The following is a 20,163-nucleotide window of genomic DNA, read 5'->3' as shown; positions in this document are numbered from 1 at the left end:
ACCCCACCCCAAGACTTTGCTGTTTACTACATGAGTTGGATGTTACTGCATATTAACTACTGCATAATTTCAAACAAGTTCAAGAACATAATTCAACTGAGCAAAAAGAGAGAAAGAAAATCTTAGACATAAAAAGTGCTAATTTAAAGAATAGTACAGTAAGATTTATGAAGTATTTAGTAGGGTTCTGCAAAGCTTCGGTCCCAGTTTTGGTTTGGCAGAGATTTGGTGGCCAAATCTCCAAATCCAAATCGAATCAGGAGACCCTTTAATCTCTCCAAATCAAATCAAAACCCTCCAAATCGATTCGGAGAGATTAGGAAAGATTTGGCAATTTGGACATAGACACAGCTTTAAATGTTTTTTCTACATACTTCAAGGTAGCAGGGGTTCATGAATGCTGCGATGCTGGGGCAGATGAGACATCCGCCAGGAGTGCAGGGGGCTCCCCAGCGTGCTCAGCAGCAGACCCAGAAGTGGACCAAAAGCACTTCTGGTCCACTTCTGGGTCAGAGGGGGAGTGCAGTGGGGGGTCCCCCCTGCATGCCTCTGGCTCAGCAACTAGTACCTCCTGGGTCTGGGGGGGCACCCAGGGTCCCCCCATGGCCAATCACTAAGTTGGGGAGCATGGGGGCGCCCCTGGTGCACTCCCCAGTCAACCCAGAAGTGGACCAGAAGTACTTCTGGTCCACTTCCGGGTTCACCGCCTAGCATGCAGGGTGCCCCTCCACACACTTGTGGGATGCTCCATCTGCCCCAGCATCGCAGCATTCACAAGCCACGCCTGGTACCTTGAGGTATGTAAAAAAACATTTAAAGATATGTCTATGACCAAATCGCTGATTCTCCAAATCAGCATCGAATCTTCAGATTCAGATTCAGTCGAATTCAATCGGGGATAGTGATCTGAATCAACTAAACGAATCACTGTCCCCAATTCGGGCCGAATCCGACTCGAATACAGCTTGTTTTGCACACCCCTAGTATTTAGCTTAATCCTCAAGATTTCACCACAATGAAGGAGCATAGTTTAAATAAAATATCCTCTGTGAAAGAAGAAATGCCGGATTGTAATGAATGTTAAAATTGGCTAAAATATAATTAAGTCAAAATTTAATCCTTAAAGCTATTAAAGGAGAGAGCTACCCAATCAAAACCTCACACGTTCACAAAATGCTGGATTAAATACCTAGTGTTGGTGATGGCAAACCTCTACAGTGCTATTCCCCAAAGTATCTCAGTTATGATCTGGAGGGGCTAACATTAAAGGGGACCAGTGAAAATGATTTGTCCTTTGCTCCCTCTTCCATAAGTACAGCAAACTAACTTACCTATTTGGGAATGAGCATCGTATGCTTTAACATGCATAATATTACTAATGCCTCTCCTAATAATAGTCATTTCTCCTCCATCCAATTTTCTCACTCGAACTATTCCTCCAAGTCTCCAGTCAGTAAAGTATGCATAACCTGTATTGAAAGACATTTAGTACTTAGTTAAAATATAACATGGGATCAAACAATGCCAGAGATTTGTCACGTAAATCTAACTGAATTCTCAGATCTAACTCTTTTTAGGAAAAATATGAAAGGAAAAAAATGGCAGCAAGTACAAAATGATCACAGAATACAATTACAGACAAAATTCCATAAATTGACCTATTACAATATCTGTAGAAATGTCTTAATCAGAAGTAGACCCAGCCCAGAAAACCAAAATCCAAAGTGCCCTACAAGACCAGCTATGCAAAAATGTATATCCGATTCTACATCAGAATGTATTCAACCTTGTGCCATTTCAATTTCTAATATAATTTTCAAGACAGCTTGCTATAGCAAACCTTTCCAGAGTCCCTGATGATTTTTTGCAGAGGAATTTGCTTAATGCTATAACGGACCACATTCTGATATCTTTACTCCCTTTGTTTGAGCCATTCTTGGTAAATATTAGGAAATATTCTACACACAATTAAGACAAACTGGTAAGTTTCTGAACATGTCGAGAGGTCAACGGAAGTTGAGCATAGATGAAACCTCTTGGGTATTAGCACATTATCCATCTTGCAGCTACCCAGTCATGCTTTTTAGCAGCTGTAGTTCTTAGTTCAGGGTCAACAGATCCACAGAACTGATCATTTAAATTCTCAAACAATTACATAGAAACATCCAAAAAGCAGTCTTCAAAATAAGTAAACAATGCCAAATATATTTTATTGCAAGTCAACACTGTCTTTTATAGAAATCTTGATCTCAAAAGACTGCACATTATTTTGTCATATATAATCTCTGATGATTATATGGTCTTTTAATAGGTACATTTTTCAATGTTATACTCACTTGCAAAGATAGTAAGGCCAAATGGATGAGTCATCTGTGTAATACGTTCAAGAGTCCTTCTGTCTAGCCCATCAAAGGTACTGTGCTCAATTTTATCAAAAAAGGCATCAACCCAGTACAGCCTTAAAGCCCTAAAAATAAAAAAAGATTTACATTTTTACAAACAGGGTAGGACTAACATTTTCCCAAATAAGCAAACAATTTTACATGGTTCAAGAAGTTATTATGTTTTTTTATGAGAAACTTTTAAATGTTATAGAAATTTTGAGCTTTAAGAAAAATAAACACAGTCTCCTGAGAAGGTAACTGTCGGATTTTACAATGTACTATATGAGACAATGTCCAGGTTGCTCCTTCTTGGAAAAAAAGAGATACTCTTGATGGTGTCTTCTAATTGTTTAAAGAAAAAAACAAATTTACTTAAAAACACTGCTATGTCTTTCCTTCTGCATTTTTCTTACCCCCAGTCAATGGCTAAGCCATTAGGCCAGCCAAGTGTTGTGTTCACAATTGGTAAGGCATGGGATCCATCACTCCAGGCTCTCATGATTTTAGCAGGACGGAACCAATCTGTCCAGAATATATAACTAGGGGGGGGAAAAGAAGACAAAAGAAAACTCATGGGAAATGTACCTAACCATGAAGATATCATTGTTTTCCTTCAGTCAAATAGTTTGTTTAGCACGACAAATGCACAGTTTTAAAAGCACACTTCTCTTATCTGTGTCCTAAATTTGCATACATTAGAAAAGCTATAACTTTCTGTTGGCTGGTAGAAATGGCTCCACTCAGTTAAGAGTTTATAACTCTTATCCAGGTAGTAAAATAAAACTAAGTGGGAAAATACCCCAAATACACTGCACCTGACCAGGAAGGTATAAACTGGACATCCAAGAGCTAACAGCTGCATATCTTGTCAGAGTGGAGGAAGTATTTGCACACCTAAAACAAGTTTTAACAAGCCCTTCCTGTTTCCAGAGTTTGAAGGCCTTTTTTTCCCCCCATAGTCCAAGCCAAATTAGCCAAAACAAATTCCATATCCGTGAGTCAGTCCAATACCATAAGTAGACCTACTACCAACAAACATCCTCCACCCCTATCTGGGGCTTCAGATGTTTCCAAAACCTTTGACAAGCATCCTACTTGCAGGCCCAGCCTGGAGGCTTGGGGCTCGGATGACCCTGAGTTTTGCTTGCCATTGGCCATAAGGCCACAGGAGCAAGCTAGGGAGGAGTCTCCCCTTTCCATAAAGTGGGCATAAAGACAAGAACTTCCCACTCCAGCAGCTAAGTAGGATACCTCCTGTAATACTATACATTACTTGGCAGGTACTATCCCCGTGGCAGGAGAGCAGTCTTCCCCGACCACCTCAGTGGCTGCGGTATTCCCTTGCCAGGCAAGCATAGGACTACGCTTGATCTGGGCCCACAAGAGGAGTTTGAAGGACATATATTCAATAAAAATGGAGAAAGCAGAGGCATGCCCATCTACATTTTCCCCATAGCAACATCCTGCTGTCAACAGGACATTCTGAAGTATGTCCTACCCACCCACCTCCTCCAGATGACACTCTTAAGCCTAGAAACCTTGGTCTCCAGGTTGGTAGCAGCTGCAAAGGAACATTCCAGAGTGAATTCATCAGTATAGTTCTAGGTTTGGTGCATATTGGCAGGAGCAGGTGGATGGGGCAAAACCAGGAATGTCCTTGCCAAATCATGCTGTCACTGCAGTATAGACATGCTCAAACACATCTAGAGTCCTGACCTTTCAATGCACCTATAGTTGTAGAGCTAAAATTTGCTGCTTAATACATCTGTCTATCTGAGTAAATGAAAAGCTTAACATTCCAAAGATTAGATATCAAGAATGCTCCTTATCAGTTCATCACGACATTTTTAAAATAGCTCAATCACCTCTGGGATTGTTATTAAAAGTGAAAATAGAATTAAAGAAACTAGGCAAAGAATCATTAAAATATTCCATAATAGGGATAGGGACTTGAAGTATGTGGTAAAAAACTAAGCTTTATCATAGCCATAATGCAGAGAATTATAATTATAGGCAAAGTTTTTCTATCAAAGGAAACTCAGATTTTTTTCTTCAAACACAGTACAACCTTGTTATTCAGACTGTATCAAATATAGACAGAAGCATCTTTCAGGTTTCAAATAAAATTATTCAGATACAGAAAACGAAAGTCAACATTAGAAAGGATCCAAGTTATCATTCTGAGGAGCAAATGTGTATTAAAAGTAAGAGAGAGAACTTTATCTTTAGCCTGTGGGGAACAGTTTTCTAATCCAAATGATCCAAATTAACAGGCTTCTCTTGGCTTTATATCAATAGACAAAAGCAAAAGAAAAAAATGTTGTGCCTTTAAAGATAATTCTGTTGAGTATTCCTTTCAAGCTAAATCTGTATCACCTTGCACTTTGGTCTGGGTACTGAATTCTGTGCCAGAATAAAACAAAAAAATACTAAAGAAGAAAGCAGGAGAAAGAAGATATTTTGAAAATGATAAGTCCAAAGTCAGACATTCTGTCAAGCTGATGCTGTTTAAAACACATAACTTCAGAATCTTTAAAAACAAAACTCAGAAAGTTATACTTACCCAATAACAGGATGAACCACTATTGATCGAGGATTATTTAAATTCTGAACAATAGCTCGTCTGGATTTATCTGCCAGCCTCATCACACTAATGCTCCTATATCGAGGGTCTGTCCAATATAGATTCTTTGAGATCCAGTCAAAGGCCAAATCTTCAACACCTTCCACCCTATTGGCCGTCAGGATTTCTCTGCCTAGAATCCATAACATATGGCATAGTTAAAAACCTTCAGAAGCAGATTAATTAATAGGAAACAAAGAGGTTTCTGTTAGTACAGATTCTGCTTTTGCATGATCTTAAATATTATGTCTAAGTTGCTAAATAATGACAGTGGGCTTGACAGCGAATTGCAGACAACAAGCATCATATTCCTAAAGGAGAGAATATGGTTTGACATAGGACAGGAGCTGACAACCTTGTGGATTTTAATTTTGCCTTCTCCCAGGGAAATAACAGTTTGTGCAGCGAGGAATTCTGCCTAAACAGGCTAAGGATCAGTGGCACAAAGAAGGGCTATTTGTATCTCCTGTAACTTTTTTTGTTTCAGCATCACATCAGTTTTGGTGTCTTGATTCTGTATTCTTTGCATACCCAAATATCTCAGTAAGGAGAATAGGAGCTGTGGTGTACAAAGAATGAAAAACTGGACTCAAAGAATATCAGTGAGATGGCCAAATGTTGCAAATTATAAAATTTGCTGCCAGTGTAAATACCCCTACATATGGAGGGAGAAGCCATAAGCAGTAGTTTGCTTCTCACCAGAGCCATCAGTCTTCTGTTTATAAATTATATCTCTACTTGTGTCTGAAAAGAAAATGGTGTCCTCCTGTGCATAGAAATCAATTCCAACAAAATATGAAGGGCTCCCAGTCACTGGGATAATCACATCTTCCTGGGTAGAGAGATTGAATGGAATCCCACGTACTGCTAACTGTGATGAGAAGAGCAAGAACTGTTGCACAGCTGTAAAAAAAATAGACAAATTTTAATTCCTTATAGGCTTTGCCTACAGACTCAGGTGAGTCAAAATTAATCAAAGGAGCTTTTTAGCTTTATTTTTCTTGTTTTAAAAATGAAACACAAGGAATAAAAGGAATCACAAAAAATTAAGATGCGAAGGCAAAGAAGAAGAGAATATAAAAAAAATGAAAATTTCAAAAAAAGGGGGGAGGATAAAAAAAATTGTTGAAGTAATAAAATGAAAGAAAGAAGAAGAACAGAATCCAGCAGAGAACATATGTGGCAGGGTCTTTAAAAAAAAACAACATGGGACATATAGCAGTTAAAGACTCAAGATCTCATTACAAGAAAATACTGCTCCATTAAAACAACAATCACTGTTTTTTCATTACTCGTTATGGTGACCCACTGATAGACCACTGGCTCTGTGTGGCCTCCAACATTACCAGACCATAACTAACTTGACCATATCCTAGTTCTCTTGTGACACTTGTAGCAAGGGTAGTAATTTTAAAGGAGCAACAGTAGAAGTTGGCATGTGTAGCTGCCAACAGAAGCCACAGCAAAATAACTTTGGAAAGCTAACCGTAGCTAACCCAATGTGGCTAATGTGAATTGAGAAGGGTAACCCTTTATTTTAGCTTTCTCTAAATTCCTATTTAAACAGTTCTCCAAGTCCCTTCAGTGCTCCTTTACTCAATTCTTTCTTAATCTGCTTTTCTCTTCCCAGCTCTTCATCTCTCTCACCCTTTACTTTTACATACATGATACCCTGCCATAGCATACATATATTCTGAGGTCATTTTTTGCTTGGAGCAGAGCAATTATACCTGTAACTTCTTTTTATATAGTAATACTACTTACCACAGCCCTAACCCACTGCCTTACCAACACAATGTCGCCCATCTACGTGTAGATCAAAGCCCAATATGCATTTGCAGCGGTAACCCAGTCCGTCGTTATCTGTTCTGTGGCTGAGAACACAGATCTGTTCACAGCCCCCATTATTACTGCCACAAGGATTTCTTACTGGAAAATAAGATGGAAGAAATTGAACCGTCATGCTATAAACATTTTGGGTATCGTAAGTTTTTAGGTTTTTGGATTTTCCCTAGTCTTTCCAGCAGATCATTTGGAGATATACTGCCTCAGTGCCAAGGGAAATCTCACTGGAATTACGTTGTGCAGAGAGCATGAAACATGGGACCCAATCCTGGAAGGTTCTGAGCATTTCCCATGAAGTGCTGGACTCCCAAACTCCCATTAAAGTTAAATGGTATTCAGGTTGCTTGGCATTTTCCAAAAAATCACTCAGCACACTACAGGCTTGGGCTTTTAAGTCTAACTCTTTGGTATGTAATTTTCTGCATCCAGATACAATACACCATTATGTCTTATATACAGAACATTCACTTGTCAATGAGGGCCCAATCCAAATCCTGATAAGGTATATGCCTGCATTTATATTAATGGGAGCTGGATCAAACCCTAGAAGCCAAAATAGCTCATTAACAAAATAGGTCATTCTGAATATTGGTATATTTATCAAACATCGCTTTTAACAGTCTACTGGGGCTGGGTAGACTGTTAAAAGCCACTGGGTGATAAAGACCAACTGTGCATTCATGGAGAACAGTTATTACAACTAGCAACTTTTTATCAACTCTAAAGAGAAAATTGTTATCCCCTCTCTCGACTATCAGCTGGCTTACCGTAAGGCTGCCTAAGGGCATGATAAACTGTCACTCCATAAGGCCTCAATGAAGACTGATAGATAACTTGAGGGTTAGATTCTGAAAACTTATTAGCCTTCAACACTGCCATCTTTGTCCAATCAGTAAAATAAACGTTATGTTCAAAAAGACTTATTCCATAGGGGTGAGGAATCAGTGAGCCACCATGAGCTACCGTTCTCCTGTTACAAAGACATTTTTAAAGTTACATAAGGAATATTGTCAGAAAGATCAATTCACTTCATTTTGAACAACAGCAGAAAAAAGGAAACTTTACTTATTCATGAACTGACATCTATTTCTGTAAGTAGATGAATGGCCAAGATTTAGGTGGAAGAGACCAAAATTAGTCAAAGAAGTAAAGTTACTACCAAATTTACCAAAATGGCTTCAAATTTAAGACAATCCTCACAACAATTAGATTCTAGATATGGAAAATTACAAAACTGTTATAATTTTCCATGTCTAGAATCTAATTATTGGAGGGTCTTCCTAAATTTCTCCCCTCCACCCCGATCCTGCAGCAGAAAAGCAGTGACAAGGAGACAAGAGCAGGGGGTAAGGGGCAGGCGACAGGGAAAGCAGCAGTAGGGAGGGGGCAGACAGAGCAGGGCCGGCAGCAGTGGAAGCAGTGGCAGGAGGCATGTTGTGGTGAAAGCAGGGGTGGAGGAGCAGACAGGAGGGGGCAAGTGGCATGTGAAAAAGGGGCAGCCTGACCTTTGAATCTTGTCCCCCATCATCACTTATTCCCCACCATGTTTGACCCCCCCACCACTTGCCCCCTCAACCTACCTCTCCACCACCTTCCTCTCTGCCTTCCCCCTGCCCCACCCTGCTGCTTTCCCCACATGATCCGGACACTGAGGGACCCCAGAGCTGTTCCTGACCCACTCCTGCCCTGCAGTGCAGGGAGCAGCTGTGCAGACAGCCCAGCTCAGCCAGGGACAATGATAGCAGCACACAGGTGCCTGGATCTCCTCCCTCCCCCCCTGGCCAGGAACAGGCTAGAAAGAGGAGCCTGCAAGCTGCCACAGCTGCTCCCTGCAGCATGGGAGTGCTGGGGGTCCCCCTGGGCATTTTTACACATGCTCCAGGGGTGGGGTGGGGCACTTTAATTAAAGCACCCACAGCATCTCGCATATCATTGTCCCTGCACTTCAAAGTGGCAGCAAGGGCATGTTAACTAACTAAAGCTCCTTCAATGAGACCAGTGTAAACAAAAGCTTAGTTAACGAGCTTTAGTCAAAGTGCCTCCGCCACCATTTTGCAGCCCTGGAATGCGGATACATGAGATGAAGACGCTGCTGGAGCGTACTAATTAGCAGGCTCCAGCAGACTCACTTATCAAGTCTGCTCTGATGCACTGCTATTAAAGCACATCAGAGCAGCCTCCCCGCACATCTACAGGCACCCCCTGTGCCTACTTCTGCTGGCAGTTGGACAGCTCCAACTGGGAGCTATGGGGAGCAGCTGTGCAGAGAGCCCAGCTCAGCTGGAAACCACAGCAGCAGCAGGCAGATACCTTCTTTCAGAGTCTGCTCCCTATCAGCAAGGGAAAGGGAGGTGAACTGACACCGGAAGCAGAAACTTGTGTGCTGCTGACATTGTCCATAGTGAGCTGCACTCCCCGCACAGCCACTCCCCACAGCTCTCAGCTAGAAGAGTCTGATATTCAATTCTAAGATGAGGCTTTGTCTTCCCCATGACGAATGGAAGAAAAAAAACCCTCATCTTGGAATTGAGTAAATATGGTATAAATGTACAAAGAATAGCAAAAGCCATCTGATCAGAAAAGTTGGCACTCTCCAGAGATGTGCAGGACATGTAAAGGATAAATAAAGATGAAAAATCTGAAAGGGAGGAATGAATTCAAAATTACAAAGTGCATGACAGAAGAGCCAGCAAAGAGAGAAGATTAGGAAAGTCTGTAACAATTGGAAAAGAGATAAAAAATGGACCTCAAATAAACATGAGATGAAACATCAAACCAAGTGAGAATCAGATCTATTACACAGTAACATTTGGAGAAACTTGCAGAGGCCTATGGACAGAAAGGATCTACTAAGTCTAAACAAGTTACACATGGAATACAATGAAAATAAATGCATTACAATGAAATACCATCCATTAGGGGTTCACAGGTAAAGACCTTCTTGGCCAATACCAATAGCCAATTATTAACCAGCCATATCAGCTGATACCAATCCGAAAGCCAATCTACAGGAATGCAGCCGGGCAACTTGGAGAGCAGCACCCAGCAGACAAGTCTGTGGAGGGGAAAGGGCATGTGGGAGGGAAGGGGCATGGGGGGGGACAGATTGAGGGCCCCATGGTGAGGAAGGGAGTGGGGCAGGCACTGCCCAGCCAGGGCAGTGAATGGGACACTGGAGCTGGGAGCAGAGTGGAGCCACAGATGGCTCCTCCAGGGGGTGCAGGGATGGTGGTGAGGGGGGCGGCTCCCCGCTGTTGCACACACCCCCAAAGGCAGCATGGGGGGCATGTGCCCCCCCCAAAAATTTGTGCGTGGGATGGAGGCGGGCTACCTGCTGCAGGCTCAGGCCACGGGCTGCTCCAGCCTCTTCCCGGTAGGGGGAGGCTGAGCAGCACAGGGCAAGCAGGCAGAGGCAGTGGTGCTGTGAAGAGTGGCTACAGCAGGTGGGGCTACAGGGAATTTTGGGGTGGCTATAGCCCCCAAGCTGCCTCCTAGCACTGCCCCTGCTTGGGGTACTCCAGTCTGCTGCCTTTCCCTTGGGAGCCCTGTGCTGGTGTGCATCCACTGCAGCACAGGGCTCCCAAGGGAAAGAGGGCAGAGCAGAGTGCCCCAAGCAGAAGTGGTGCTGGGGGAGGCTTGGGAGGCTATAGCCACCCCAAAATTCCCAGTAGCCACCCCAGTAGTCACCCCTCCCAGCATGACCAACCACACGCCCTGCGCAGCTGAGTCTGCTCCACTCCTGCCTGCTCCAAGTCCAGCTCCAACCCAAACCCCTCACCAAGAAGAGGCTGGTGCAGCCCCTAGCCCCTAGCCTGCAGCGGGCAGCCCACCTCTGCTCTGTGCACAAATCTGGGGGGAAATATTCCCCTCTATGCCTCCCCTGGGGATGCATGTAGCAGCGGGGAGCTGCCCCACCACCCCTGCGCTGGACGAGCTGCCTGCAGCTATGTCCCACTCCTGGCCCCAGGGTCCCACTCACTGCCCTAATTGGGCAGCATCTTCCCCAGCCCCTGCCTCTGCCCCACTCCCTGCCTCACTGTGGGAGCCTCTATCTGCCCCCCGACCCCCTTTTCCCTCCACAGACTTACCTGCAAGGTGCTGCTCTTTAAGCCGACGAGCTGCATTCCTGACTACGTGCATGGTGTGGCTGTGCACATGCACATGGCCTTTATCAGAGACATGATCGGCTTACACAGGCCAAAAAAAGCCAATAGGCAATAATGTTAATTTTCCTTTTATCAGTGCTAATCCAATATGCAACTGATATATCGGTACACCTCTACCATCCATTTATATAATATACATTATTCCAACAATGTTTGAGTAGAACGGATGCTGGATTAATTAAGCAAAATGTTTCATTCACCTAACAATCCTTAACAGTATAGAAACAATAACTCAGATTCATGACATAAGGGTCTCTTCCTATAGATAAGCCAAAAATCTATGCTTCCAGAGCCTTCCAGTTGCAATAAGATATATGCTACAGTTTTGTAAGATATCACTCAGGAGGGCAATTACAGTTGCTTTTAACAGTACCTTAATACTATACCAATGATACATTTGCTAAATGCATATTTTTACCTTGATGTAAAATTGTCAGCTATATGAACAATAAGTTGTAAGTTCTCTTGGAAAAGCAGAGACTGTTCTAATCGCTTGCATTCCAGCCTTACTAACCCCTGAAAATGGCCTTTAAAAGTGCAGATAAAGGAGCAAAACAAAGATACCAACGTTATTCTTCATGTGAGCATTTCTTCACATACGAAGTAAACTGTGCAATAGATCTGTTTGCTTGAGAGAGGGCTGTTTTTTAGACAGTATACATTACAGGGAACTAGAAAAAGTGCAACTTCTGTCTCTATGTTACCCAAACAAGAAGCCATAGCTGGACATGTAGAGACAAGCAGGCTTCTCAACAATATACAATAAATAAGGCTTGACAAGTTTTTCCCTTGTGTGCTACGAGCACTCCCTATTTTTATACTGAAAATAATACAGAATCTCAGATGCTATTTGGTGATAACAGTTTGTAAATGCTGACTTACTAAACAGCTGTTACTGCAGACTTAAAATTAGGTTTAAAGTGTGATCAAGAGATTAGAAATCAGAACATTTAATGTCCTTCATGCAGCATGAGTTTGAGGAAGTTTGAATGAATGCAGCAAAATAATGCAAGGAAAAGACACAAAAAGAAAATGTAAGGTGAAAAGGTAATAAAATAATGAAAGATGAATGTAATCATGAGACATGAACCAAGGTATCAGACAATAAAAAGTAAAGTGAATGAAGAAGGAAGTCCAAAAAGTATAAAGGGAAAAAAGTGGGGTTCAAGCAGCATAAATCTTCAGGTTTAATAATGGAGAAATTATGACTTTCCAAATTTCATATGTCACCACATATAGCAAGGTACACTCCAGCACATTCTAATTATATTGTTATATAGGTCTTTTATCCAACTTGTTTTGTTGGATAGATCTTTATTTAAACTAGATCTAGTACAAGTAATGGTCCCATGTAATATAAAAAATAAGATTCTTTCCTACCTTTGAAGTCCATCATAAGTTACAGTCTCAATGTAATCAAACCGACTGTCAACCCAGTAAAGTCTTTTAGAAACAATATCCAGAGTTATTCCAGCAGGCCAGCCTAATTTTGTTTTTATCAGATCTTGACGGTTTGTGCCATCCATGAAGGCTCTTTCCACTTTAGGATCTCCAGAAAGACTATCCCAGTCTGAGAAAAATAAATAACTATAAAAGAAAAAAAATAAAATTCTGATGTTTCCTTAAGCTTTTATGTGGAAGCTATATTTTATGTAGGTTTTCAGAATGTTTTATCAGTTAAAATAGCAAGTTTTCAGGGTTGGAGCCAGTTCTTCAGCTGGCATTCAACGGAGACAAATGAAGTGACCTCAGCTGAGGACCGGGCCTGTTGTTTTTAGTAGTAACAGTGGATTCCAGCAAGAAGGGAGATTTTACTCAGAGGTTAACGGAACTTCTAGTGTGCTTAGCAAGGGACACAGAAATATTAATAAAATAGTCTGCAAAAGCTAGGATCAACTAGGTGGGCCTTCTTAAGGAAGATCCAACTTTATCATGCTTCTGAAATATATAGACTTGGAGTACATATAAGCTTCACAGGGTTCACCCACCACTTCAGCTTATGCTGCAAACAGTTCACAGTTATAAATAAAATCATGAAGAATAAATTCTACCCTTGGATGCACACCCACATATCTCATTGATGGATTAGTGCATAGGTACATCTTTTTTTTGTCTTAAGACAGACTCCAAAATGGAAAGTAAAAGTAATTTCCAGAACTGCCAAACAAACAATTCAGTGGTATGATTTAGCTTCGGTTTTATGTATAGATGTTTCTCCATGTTTAGTTAAGTATACAATGTTCCTCCCAAATAACATAACTGTACAACATAATATGTAGAAGAATACCTTAATTGCACTATGAAATGTAGCCACCTCTGGAAGATAATGCAAGATTACAGAAGATAATTCTACGTCAGTAAGTCTACACTCAAGGAGTTGGAAATTTGGAAAGGAAGAGTGTTAGATAACTTTTTTATTTGAATCTGATGATCCCCATGAAATGTTATTGAACTGCTAAGTTTAAATTTTCTTAACTCAGCCAAATGGATCACAAATTGCCAGAACTCTATGTTATATTTTATTCCCAAAGGCAATTGTGGCCTACTTTTCTTAGTTACTATTCCTTTACAAATTAATACAGGGATTTTAGCCATCCTCTCATTACTTCATGTTAATCACTTACCCAACAGTTGGGTCAAGAGCTATTCCTCTAGGATTTCCCAGATTTTCAGCAATGAGTGTTACACGGTTTGTTCCATCCAAATTTACCATGTCTATTCTGTTCACACTGGTTTCGACTACATACAGTTTATTGTTAACCCAGTCTACTGCTAGGTTTTCAGGTGTGTCAACTGAAACATTTAAAACTTCTTGCATATCAGAGCCATCAATTCCCACAGAAAAAACCTGAAAATAAAATAAGTGTTATTAGCTAACACTATTAAGGAACATGATGTTTTGTTAATCATAATATGAATCACATAACAGATGTTCAGCATGAAACCATCAAATGATCTTAACAATACAGGGCCAAATTCTTCTGTTAGCTGCATTCACGTAACCCAATTAAAAATTACTCCCTAGTTTAGGATTTGGCAAAAAGTAGAAAGCAAACACAAAAAGCAGAGAGTTCACCATTGCCTGTGATTCCTATAGCCTGTTCAAGTTAGTAACTCTCTTGCAACACAATGCAAAGGGCAAAGTATGGAAGTAAAAAGTAGCAAATGTCTTGCTTTTCTTGAACTAGGGATAGGCTGGATTTGCAGCATTACATGCTGAAGTCTAATCAGTTATTAAACAGGAGGGGGAGTACTTACTGCACTAACCGAGGGAGGAAACTGAAAGGAAGCATTGCTCAACAAAAGTGAAGGGGGAGAGAAAGCTCCCCTTCACATTCACAAATGACAAGCATCCCTCCTTCTGTTTCTGTTATTTTAACTCAACTCTAGCAGTGTGCTGCTCATTATGTGTGTCATTGTAATTTTACATATAAACTCTCATCTACATGAAACAAAATAATATAACCCTAGTAATTAATACTGTGTTGAAACACTGGTCACATCATTTTAAATAATCTGCCATTTCAGATACTGCTTAGTAGATGAACTGTTTAACCATCCCCACCACAATTCTGATACCCAGCAACGGAAGATTGAATAGGCTTTGAACCAAATAAATACAAGGTGAGTTAAGGAATCCTTTAGAAATGGAATGTGATTTATTGTGGAGTTTGCACCTTAGTTTGATTGTTCAGGTATCCACTTAACTGCCTTTGTTCTTACTAACAGCTCTGCAATTTCTGTTATGCTATTAATTAAAATAGCCATCATATATTATAAAATCCCCCACTGTACCAAGTGCTGTACACAGAAAAACAAAGTCCCTTCCTTGCAGAACATTTGGTGGAAAGACCCATTCAATAAATAGCATGATTATACCTTTTTCAGAAAGAATATGGAACTCCTGTTAGAATAAAAATGTTGGCTTCAGCCTGAAAACTATGTCGTCATGATCAATTCAGCCATGACAAATGGAAGCATTTTGCAAGAAAAAATAACAGAAACTGTGACAAGAAAAGAACTTTGATGCACATCCTATCCTTCCTTCAGGGCCATGTGGGCTACACTGCAGAGGTTCACCATGATTAAATGATGGTGTGGGGAAGACAAATCTCACTAAAATCAAACACTGCTTTGTGCCAACCCTTTCCATATAGGATCAGTAGGAAGCAAGCCACGGACAGAAAATCTTCCTATTTCCCTCCAGCATATGAAGTATGTATAAAAATATTTTATTATTTTAAATTGTTCTCTTTTTAAAGGTCTGAAGTTTGGAGAAATTGAATGTATAAGTAGTATGACGTAATGTTTGTAACATGGCAAGATACTCAGAAAGACAACAACTTCTTACTGACACAGGAAAATCTTCACTATTGGCTAACTTGGAGGAGAGACAGAGGTAAGAATCCCCCTGACTTTTAAATAAGTACCCCAACCTGTTTCTTAAAAATTACATTGCCTTACTTTAAGTTAAAGTTGAACCTGTTTCCTGTTTTCAGAAAAAAATTAAGTGTAACAAAATATTGGCTCATTACACAAAATACTGTCAATATTTGTTATCCAAAGCTCAATTACCGTTCCATTTAGAGTATATGGAGAAATCTGATTTTTATCATCTTGGAAAGTACAGCAGTTTTACATTTTAAATGATCAAGTTTCAAAAAATTACTAAGAAAAATTTGCCCAGTTTTGAAAGAATGTCTACTATTTCTCTTAATGAGGCTTTTGGACTCTATTTCAACTAAAATTAAAAGTTGCTCAAGACAGCATAATATAATAGCTTTCTTTGTTTAACATATCACATGTAATAGTATAGCTTGAAAAATGTGGTGATTAATATAAAACATCTCAAGAGACTTTTTTGTTAGAAAACAAAGATACAGCCTGCCTTTGCTCCCCAAAATGAAATGCTATCAACACATTCTGCTCCTGGTTTTCCCTACCTTCAAAACACCTGTATTTCACTTGAAAGCTCTACATACCTTATCTTGTACTGTGTCTGTCCAAAAGACTCTACGTAAATAAAAATGGAAATCCACTCCAACTGCAACTCCACGATTTTGTGATTGCATCAAAGTACGAAAACTCCTTCCATGAAGATCTCCAATGAGCAAATCACGACCATTTGAGAAAATAACTGATGCAACACCAGCTAAAAGTAAAGGTAACAAGAGGTGCTCAATGACAATGTGAATAGGTTATTTTGTAAATGGGGATTAATGGGCATGTCTGCATGAGACACTTAATGCGCAGAAGACTAAATTCTTCTTCCCACATTAGCATGGTGGGAAAAACCCGTGCTAATGAGCTAATGAACAGTAGATTTTAGTCTCCTGTGCATTAATGTCACTAAAAAAAAATTAAACTGTGTTAATGTGCAGTAGCACTAATTACAGCACATTCAGTACCTGTTACTACAGGTACTGAACTTAATGCACTGTAATTACAGTACATTAATGAATGTGTAGACACACCCAATGAGCTTCAGACTATGAACAGAACAAGTTACTGTAAATTGACATTTATCAGGGGTAGAAATGCCTGCCTATTGGTATAACTGTGATTATTCTGAAGATACATCCATTGCATCCACCTCAAAATTTGGTTCTTTAATTACTGCACAGGAACCTAGCTTTCATTCTGGTTTGCAACCTAGAAGGAACTGAGTGAGTAAAGTATATTATGCATCTATATCCTAAGCAAGTTTCTCTCTCATTCCCTCCTTTTGCTAGCTTCTCCTTTTTGTAATCAAAGAGGAAATTTTCAAAGATCTTTTTTTCTCTGTGAGAACCAGATTCTTTGATGCTGGCATACAACTTCTCTTCCATGACTGTTTATGTACTACCACTTCCTATATGTTTTCTTCATTCTCGTATTACATCAGAAGCTCTCACACCAAAGAAACTCAAGTTAAGACGACTTTGAAGAAAAGCTTTTTTGAAACTACATATCCATTGAAATGATTTGTACATATGTTTCAGAGGAATATATTAAGACACAAATTTTGCTCACCTTACTCAGAGAAAGCTCCCATTGGGTGCATCTACATATCCATTAATGTGCAGTGCTCACTGCACATTAAATTTAGTACTTGCAAAAGGAAGTACTAAATAAATGTGCAGTAGGTTGCCCTACTATGCACTAGTGCAAGCTTTTTTATGATGGTTAATGGTAGATTAATACTACTGCGCATTAGCCTAATAGCATCGTTTTTGCTGTGGTGCTGTAATGCACTGTCTACTGCGCATTAAGTGTCTTTTGTAGATGCGCCCAGTAAAGTCCCATTAAAGAGAAAGAGAAAATGACTGGAAACCAGGTATGCAATATACAAATAACAAGACACATGACAAGCAGTCTAAAAATGACCAATTAGTCAGAAAATTCTACAGGAAAGTTGGCTTTGTACAGTGAGAGGGCGCTCTGGAAGCAGCATAATCTTTCATACCAGTGAACTATTTTTAGTCTACTCTCCGTCTTTTAGCAGATTTCACTTATTTTAAAAAGTATTGACATTTTGACAAGTACATAGGAAATGACAAGTTAGCATCTGCTTTCCTAGTATAACAGCAACAACAAAAATGTTTGCTCCCGTTTACTTACTGGAAGTGTTAGCTCTACAATGTCGGTGATGCTCTAGGAAATAACCCTCCACACAATGACACTGGTGATGCCCAACACGATCTTCACACAGCTGGTCACATATACCCCACATCTTGCAGTCATCAAAATCTATTAAATGAATATAACACATTTATAAATAAAGGTCTGAAAAAAGCAGATGCCTTCATACTCTGAAAGCCCAGAAAGTTTATTCTCCCTGTTTTTCTTATATCTGTCTGCAAAGATTCTTTTCATCTCCATTTTTGTGCTGCACACAACAGTGCAAGACAGTGGGAGACAGGCAGTAGGATCACTGGAAACTGCCCTGTACAACAAAAGAAAAGGACAGATCCTTAATTCTAAGTTCTCCATTCATGATAGGAGGACCTCAAAGTACGAAAGAACAATCCTGTAAGCCTAATTCTGAAAAGTGCTGATGTCCTTGGGAGCTGAAGGTACTCCGCACCTTCCCAATGTCCAATCATAGTGTTGGATCAATTCCCATGAGACTGAGGTCAGTAACAGATCCACAGCATGAGAATAAATTGAAAGAAACATGTACCAGAAGTAGATACAAGATCTACTAAAGAACTGACCGACCTTTTTATTGTTGTGATAAAACTACTGTTGTGCCATGAGCACAAAAAACTACACCCTCTTAAACATTCTTAGTTAACAGAAACATTTCCATTGGTAAGAGTAGGAGCAGAAATAAGAAGAGAAAATGTGGAAAGATATTAGCAGCTTCTAAGTGAGTATTACAAGTGGAGGTAGTGGTTGAATGTGAATATATTTAACCACATGATCATTATATATTGTATCAATACATTTATGTATATCAACATTAATTTATATATATCTATAGAGAAGACTAGTGAGTAATGAACATACAGGAATAGGAATCTACAGGCCAATTGATACAGATTGTATCAGGTAGCATCAGATAGTGCCAGTTAACATAAAACAGATTTTAGCTGTTCATTTACAATACATTAAAAAATATTTTTTATTAAGAATGCTAATGACGATTCCATTATATTAATGAGACTCAACCAGAGTTCCATGTCACCCTGAAATCCTTTCCTAGCAAGCTGCAGGAGCCGCCCCTCTCCCTAACCAAGGACTCACCCCTCTCCCCAGCCCTGCCCCCTACCTCCTGGCTCCAGGGCTGTCAGCAGGGAGGGAGGGGAAGCCAGCAACAGCCAGTTGCTCCTTTCACGAGCTGCCAGCTTGCTCAGCCTGAGCGGGGCGAAGGGGGTGGGGGGAGGGGGGAGGAAGGAGTGTGGATAGGAGCCCCCCAACCTCATGTCCCTCACAACACTCATGGCTGGGGCACTGGGGGTAGCCGGGCCAGGCCTGCAAGGCAGGGGGGCTCTGATTCACCCCCTCCCCACCCACCAGCTCAAGCCGAGCAAGCTGGCAGCTCGTAAAATGAACAGCTCGCTGCTGCTGGCTTCCCCCTCTTATTCCACCCTCCTTCCCTGCTGACAGGGGAGCTGGGGAAAACAATCCAGTATCAATGCACGAAAATTAACACAAGTTCCCTAAGGTGCTTTAAGGCACAGCACCTTCATTTGAGGAGGGTTAATTTTTCACATGATCAGACACTTTAAAAGCACTCTGTGGCCATGCACGTGTGTCATCATGGCACAGCTGTAAAGCACTTTCAGGGGCCCAATCATGCAAAAAATGTAACTTCTATCTGCATCCAGTGCTAAAACGTTCTGATCTGTTGTAGTCTTTCTGATTTCTTTGAGACAGATGACTTGTTCTATTATTTTTCTATAGCCAAAAACAAGTGAAAACTGGCATTTTCTGAGAGGTGCATCAAGTCTATCAAGGGGTTTCTCAGGCCTAAAGAGGTTGAGAACCACTGGTCTAAACAGTTAGGAACATCCCACTTAAAACAACCAACTTGAGCTTTTATTGTAGCTTCACAAGATGAAGCTCTTTACAAAAACTGGCTGGATACTATGTTTTGAAAACTGGTGAAACCAGAGACAAACGCAGACAATACCACAGACATACAAAGGCTATAATGCATATTGCCTGCAGTTCTTCAATGCTGGCACACGGTGTATATAGCAATAGATATAATTAAGAAGCCAGCATCCTTTATTTAAATTCATTTAACCTGACTCTTTGGGAAATGATCTTGAAGAGGTTAGGGCACAAATCTGGCCCAGTAAAAAAGAAAGGATGGAGTGATGATCCTATTGGAACTTCACCTTGCAGCTGAATAGACCAGCAGAAGCTAGGAAACCAAACATCTTACTGGTTCAGAGGACCTACAATAAACCAGTATCAGAACCATTGCTCATGCGATGAACATCTGACAAATAAGGAAAAGGGAAAGATCTCTAAATATCAACCCCTAAAATGGGATTTAAAAGAACAAGAAGCAGCAAAGGTAAAGTTTCACCAGTTGTCCTGGGTGTTCTGGGGACCAGCCCAATGACTTAGACAGATCTAATGTCCAAGTTTCCAAATGCCGCTATTTTGAAGATGTCTTCCATACTGTAATCAAATATTTTGATTTCTAAGG

At 40.5% G+C, this 20,163-nt stretch overlaps 1 protein-coding gene across 1 annotated transcript in view; it reads right to left on the bottom strand.

The window, feature by feature from the left end:
• LRP2 (LDL receptor related protein 2) overlaps positions 1-20,163 on the bottom strand; it is a 180,888-nt gene that overhangs the window by 136,070 nt on the left and 24,655 nt on the right. The window contains exons 9-19 of the mRNA XM_019480291.2: positions 17,619-17,747; positions 16,001-16,170; positions 13,643-13,866; positions 12,399-12,605; positions 7,620-7,822; positions 6,796-6,936; positions 5,707-5,910; positions 4,948-5,140; positions 2,798-2,923; positions 2,337-2,467; positions 1,332-1,469 (exon numbers count right to left, since the gene is read on the bottom strand). Coding sequence (XP_019335836.1) covers positions 1,332-1,469; positions 2,337-2,467; positions 2,798-2,923; positions 4,948-5,140; positions 5,707-5,910; positions 6,796-6,936; positions 7,620-7,822; positions 12,399-12,605; positions 13,643-13,866; positions 16,001-16,170; positions 17,619-17,730 — 1,849 coding nt within the window. The 5' untranslated portion in view covers positions 17,731-17,747. The remainder of the gene's footprint in view (positions 1-1,331; positions 1,470-2,336; positions 2,468-2,797; positions 2,924-4,947; positions 5,141-5,706; positions 5,911-6,795; positions 6,937-7,619; positions 7,823-12,398; positions 12,606-13,642; positions 13,867-16,000; positions 16,171-17,618; positions 17,748-20,163) is intronic.

Source organism: Alligator mississippiensis, chromosome 4 (assembly GCF_030867095.1).
Source record: "Alligator mississippiensis isolate rAllMis1 chromosome 4, rAllMis1, whole genome shotgun sequence".
Classification (NCBI taxonomy): Eukaryota; Metazoa; Chordata; order Crocodylia; family Alligatoridae; genus Alligator; species Alligator mississippiensis.
This window is presented reverse-complemented; position numbering and strand designations above follow the sequence as displayed.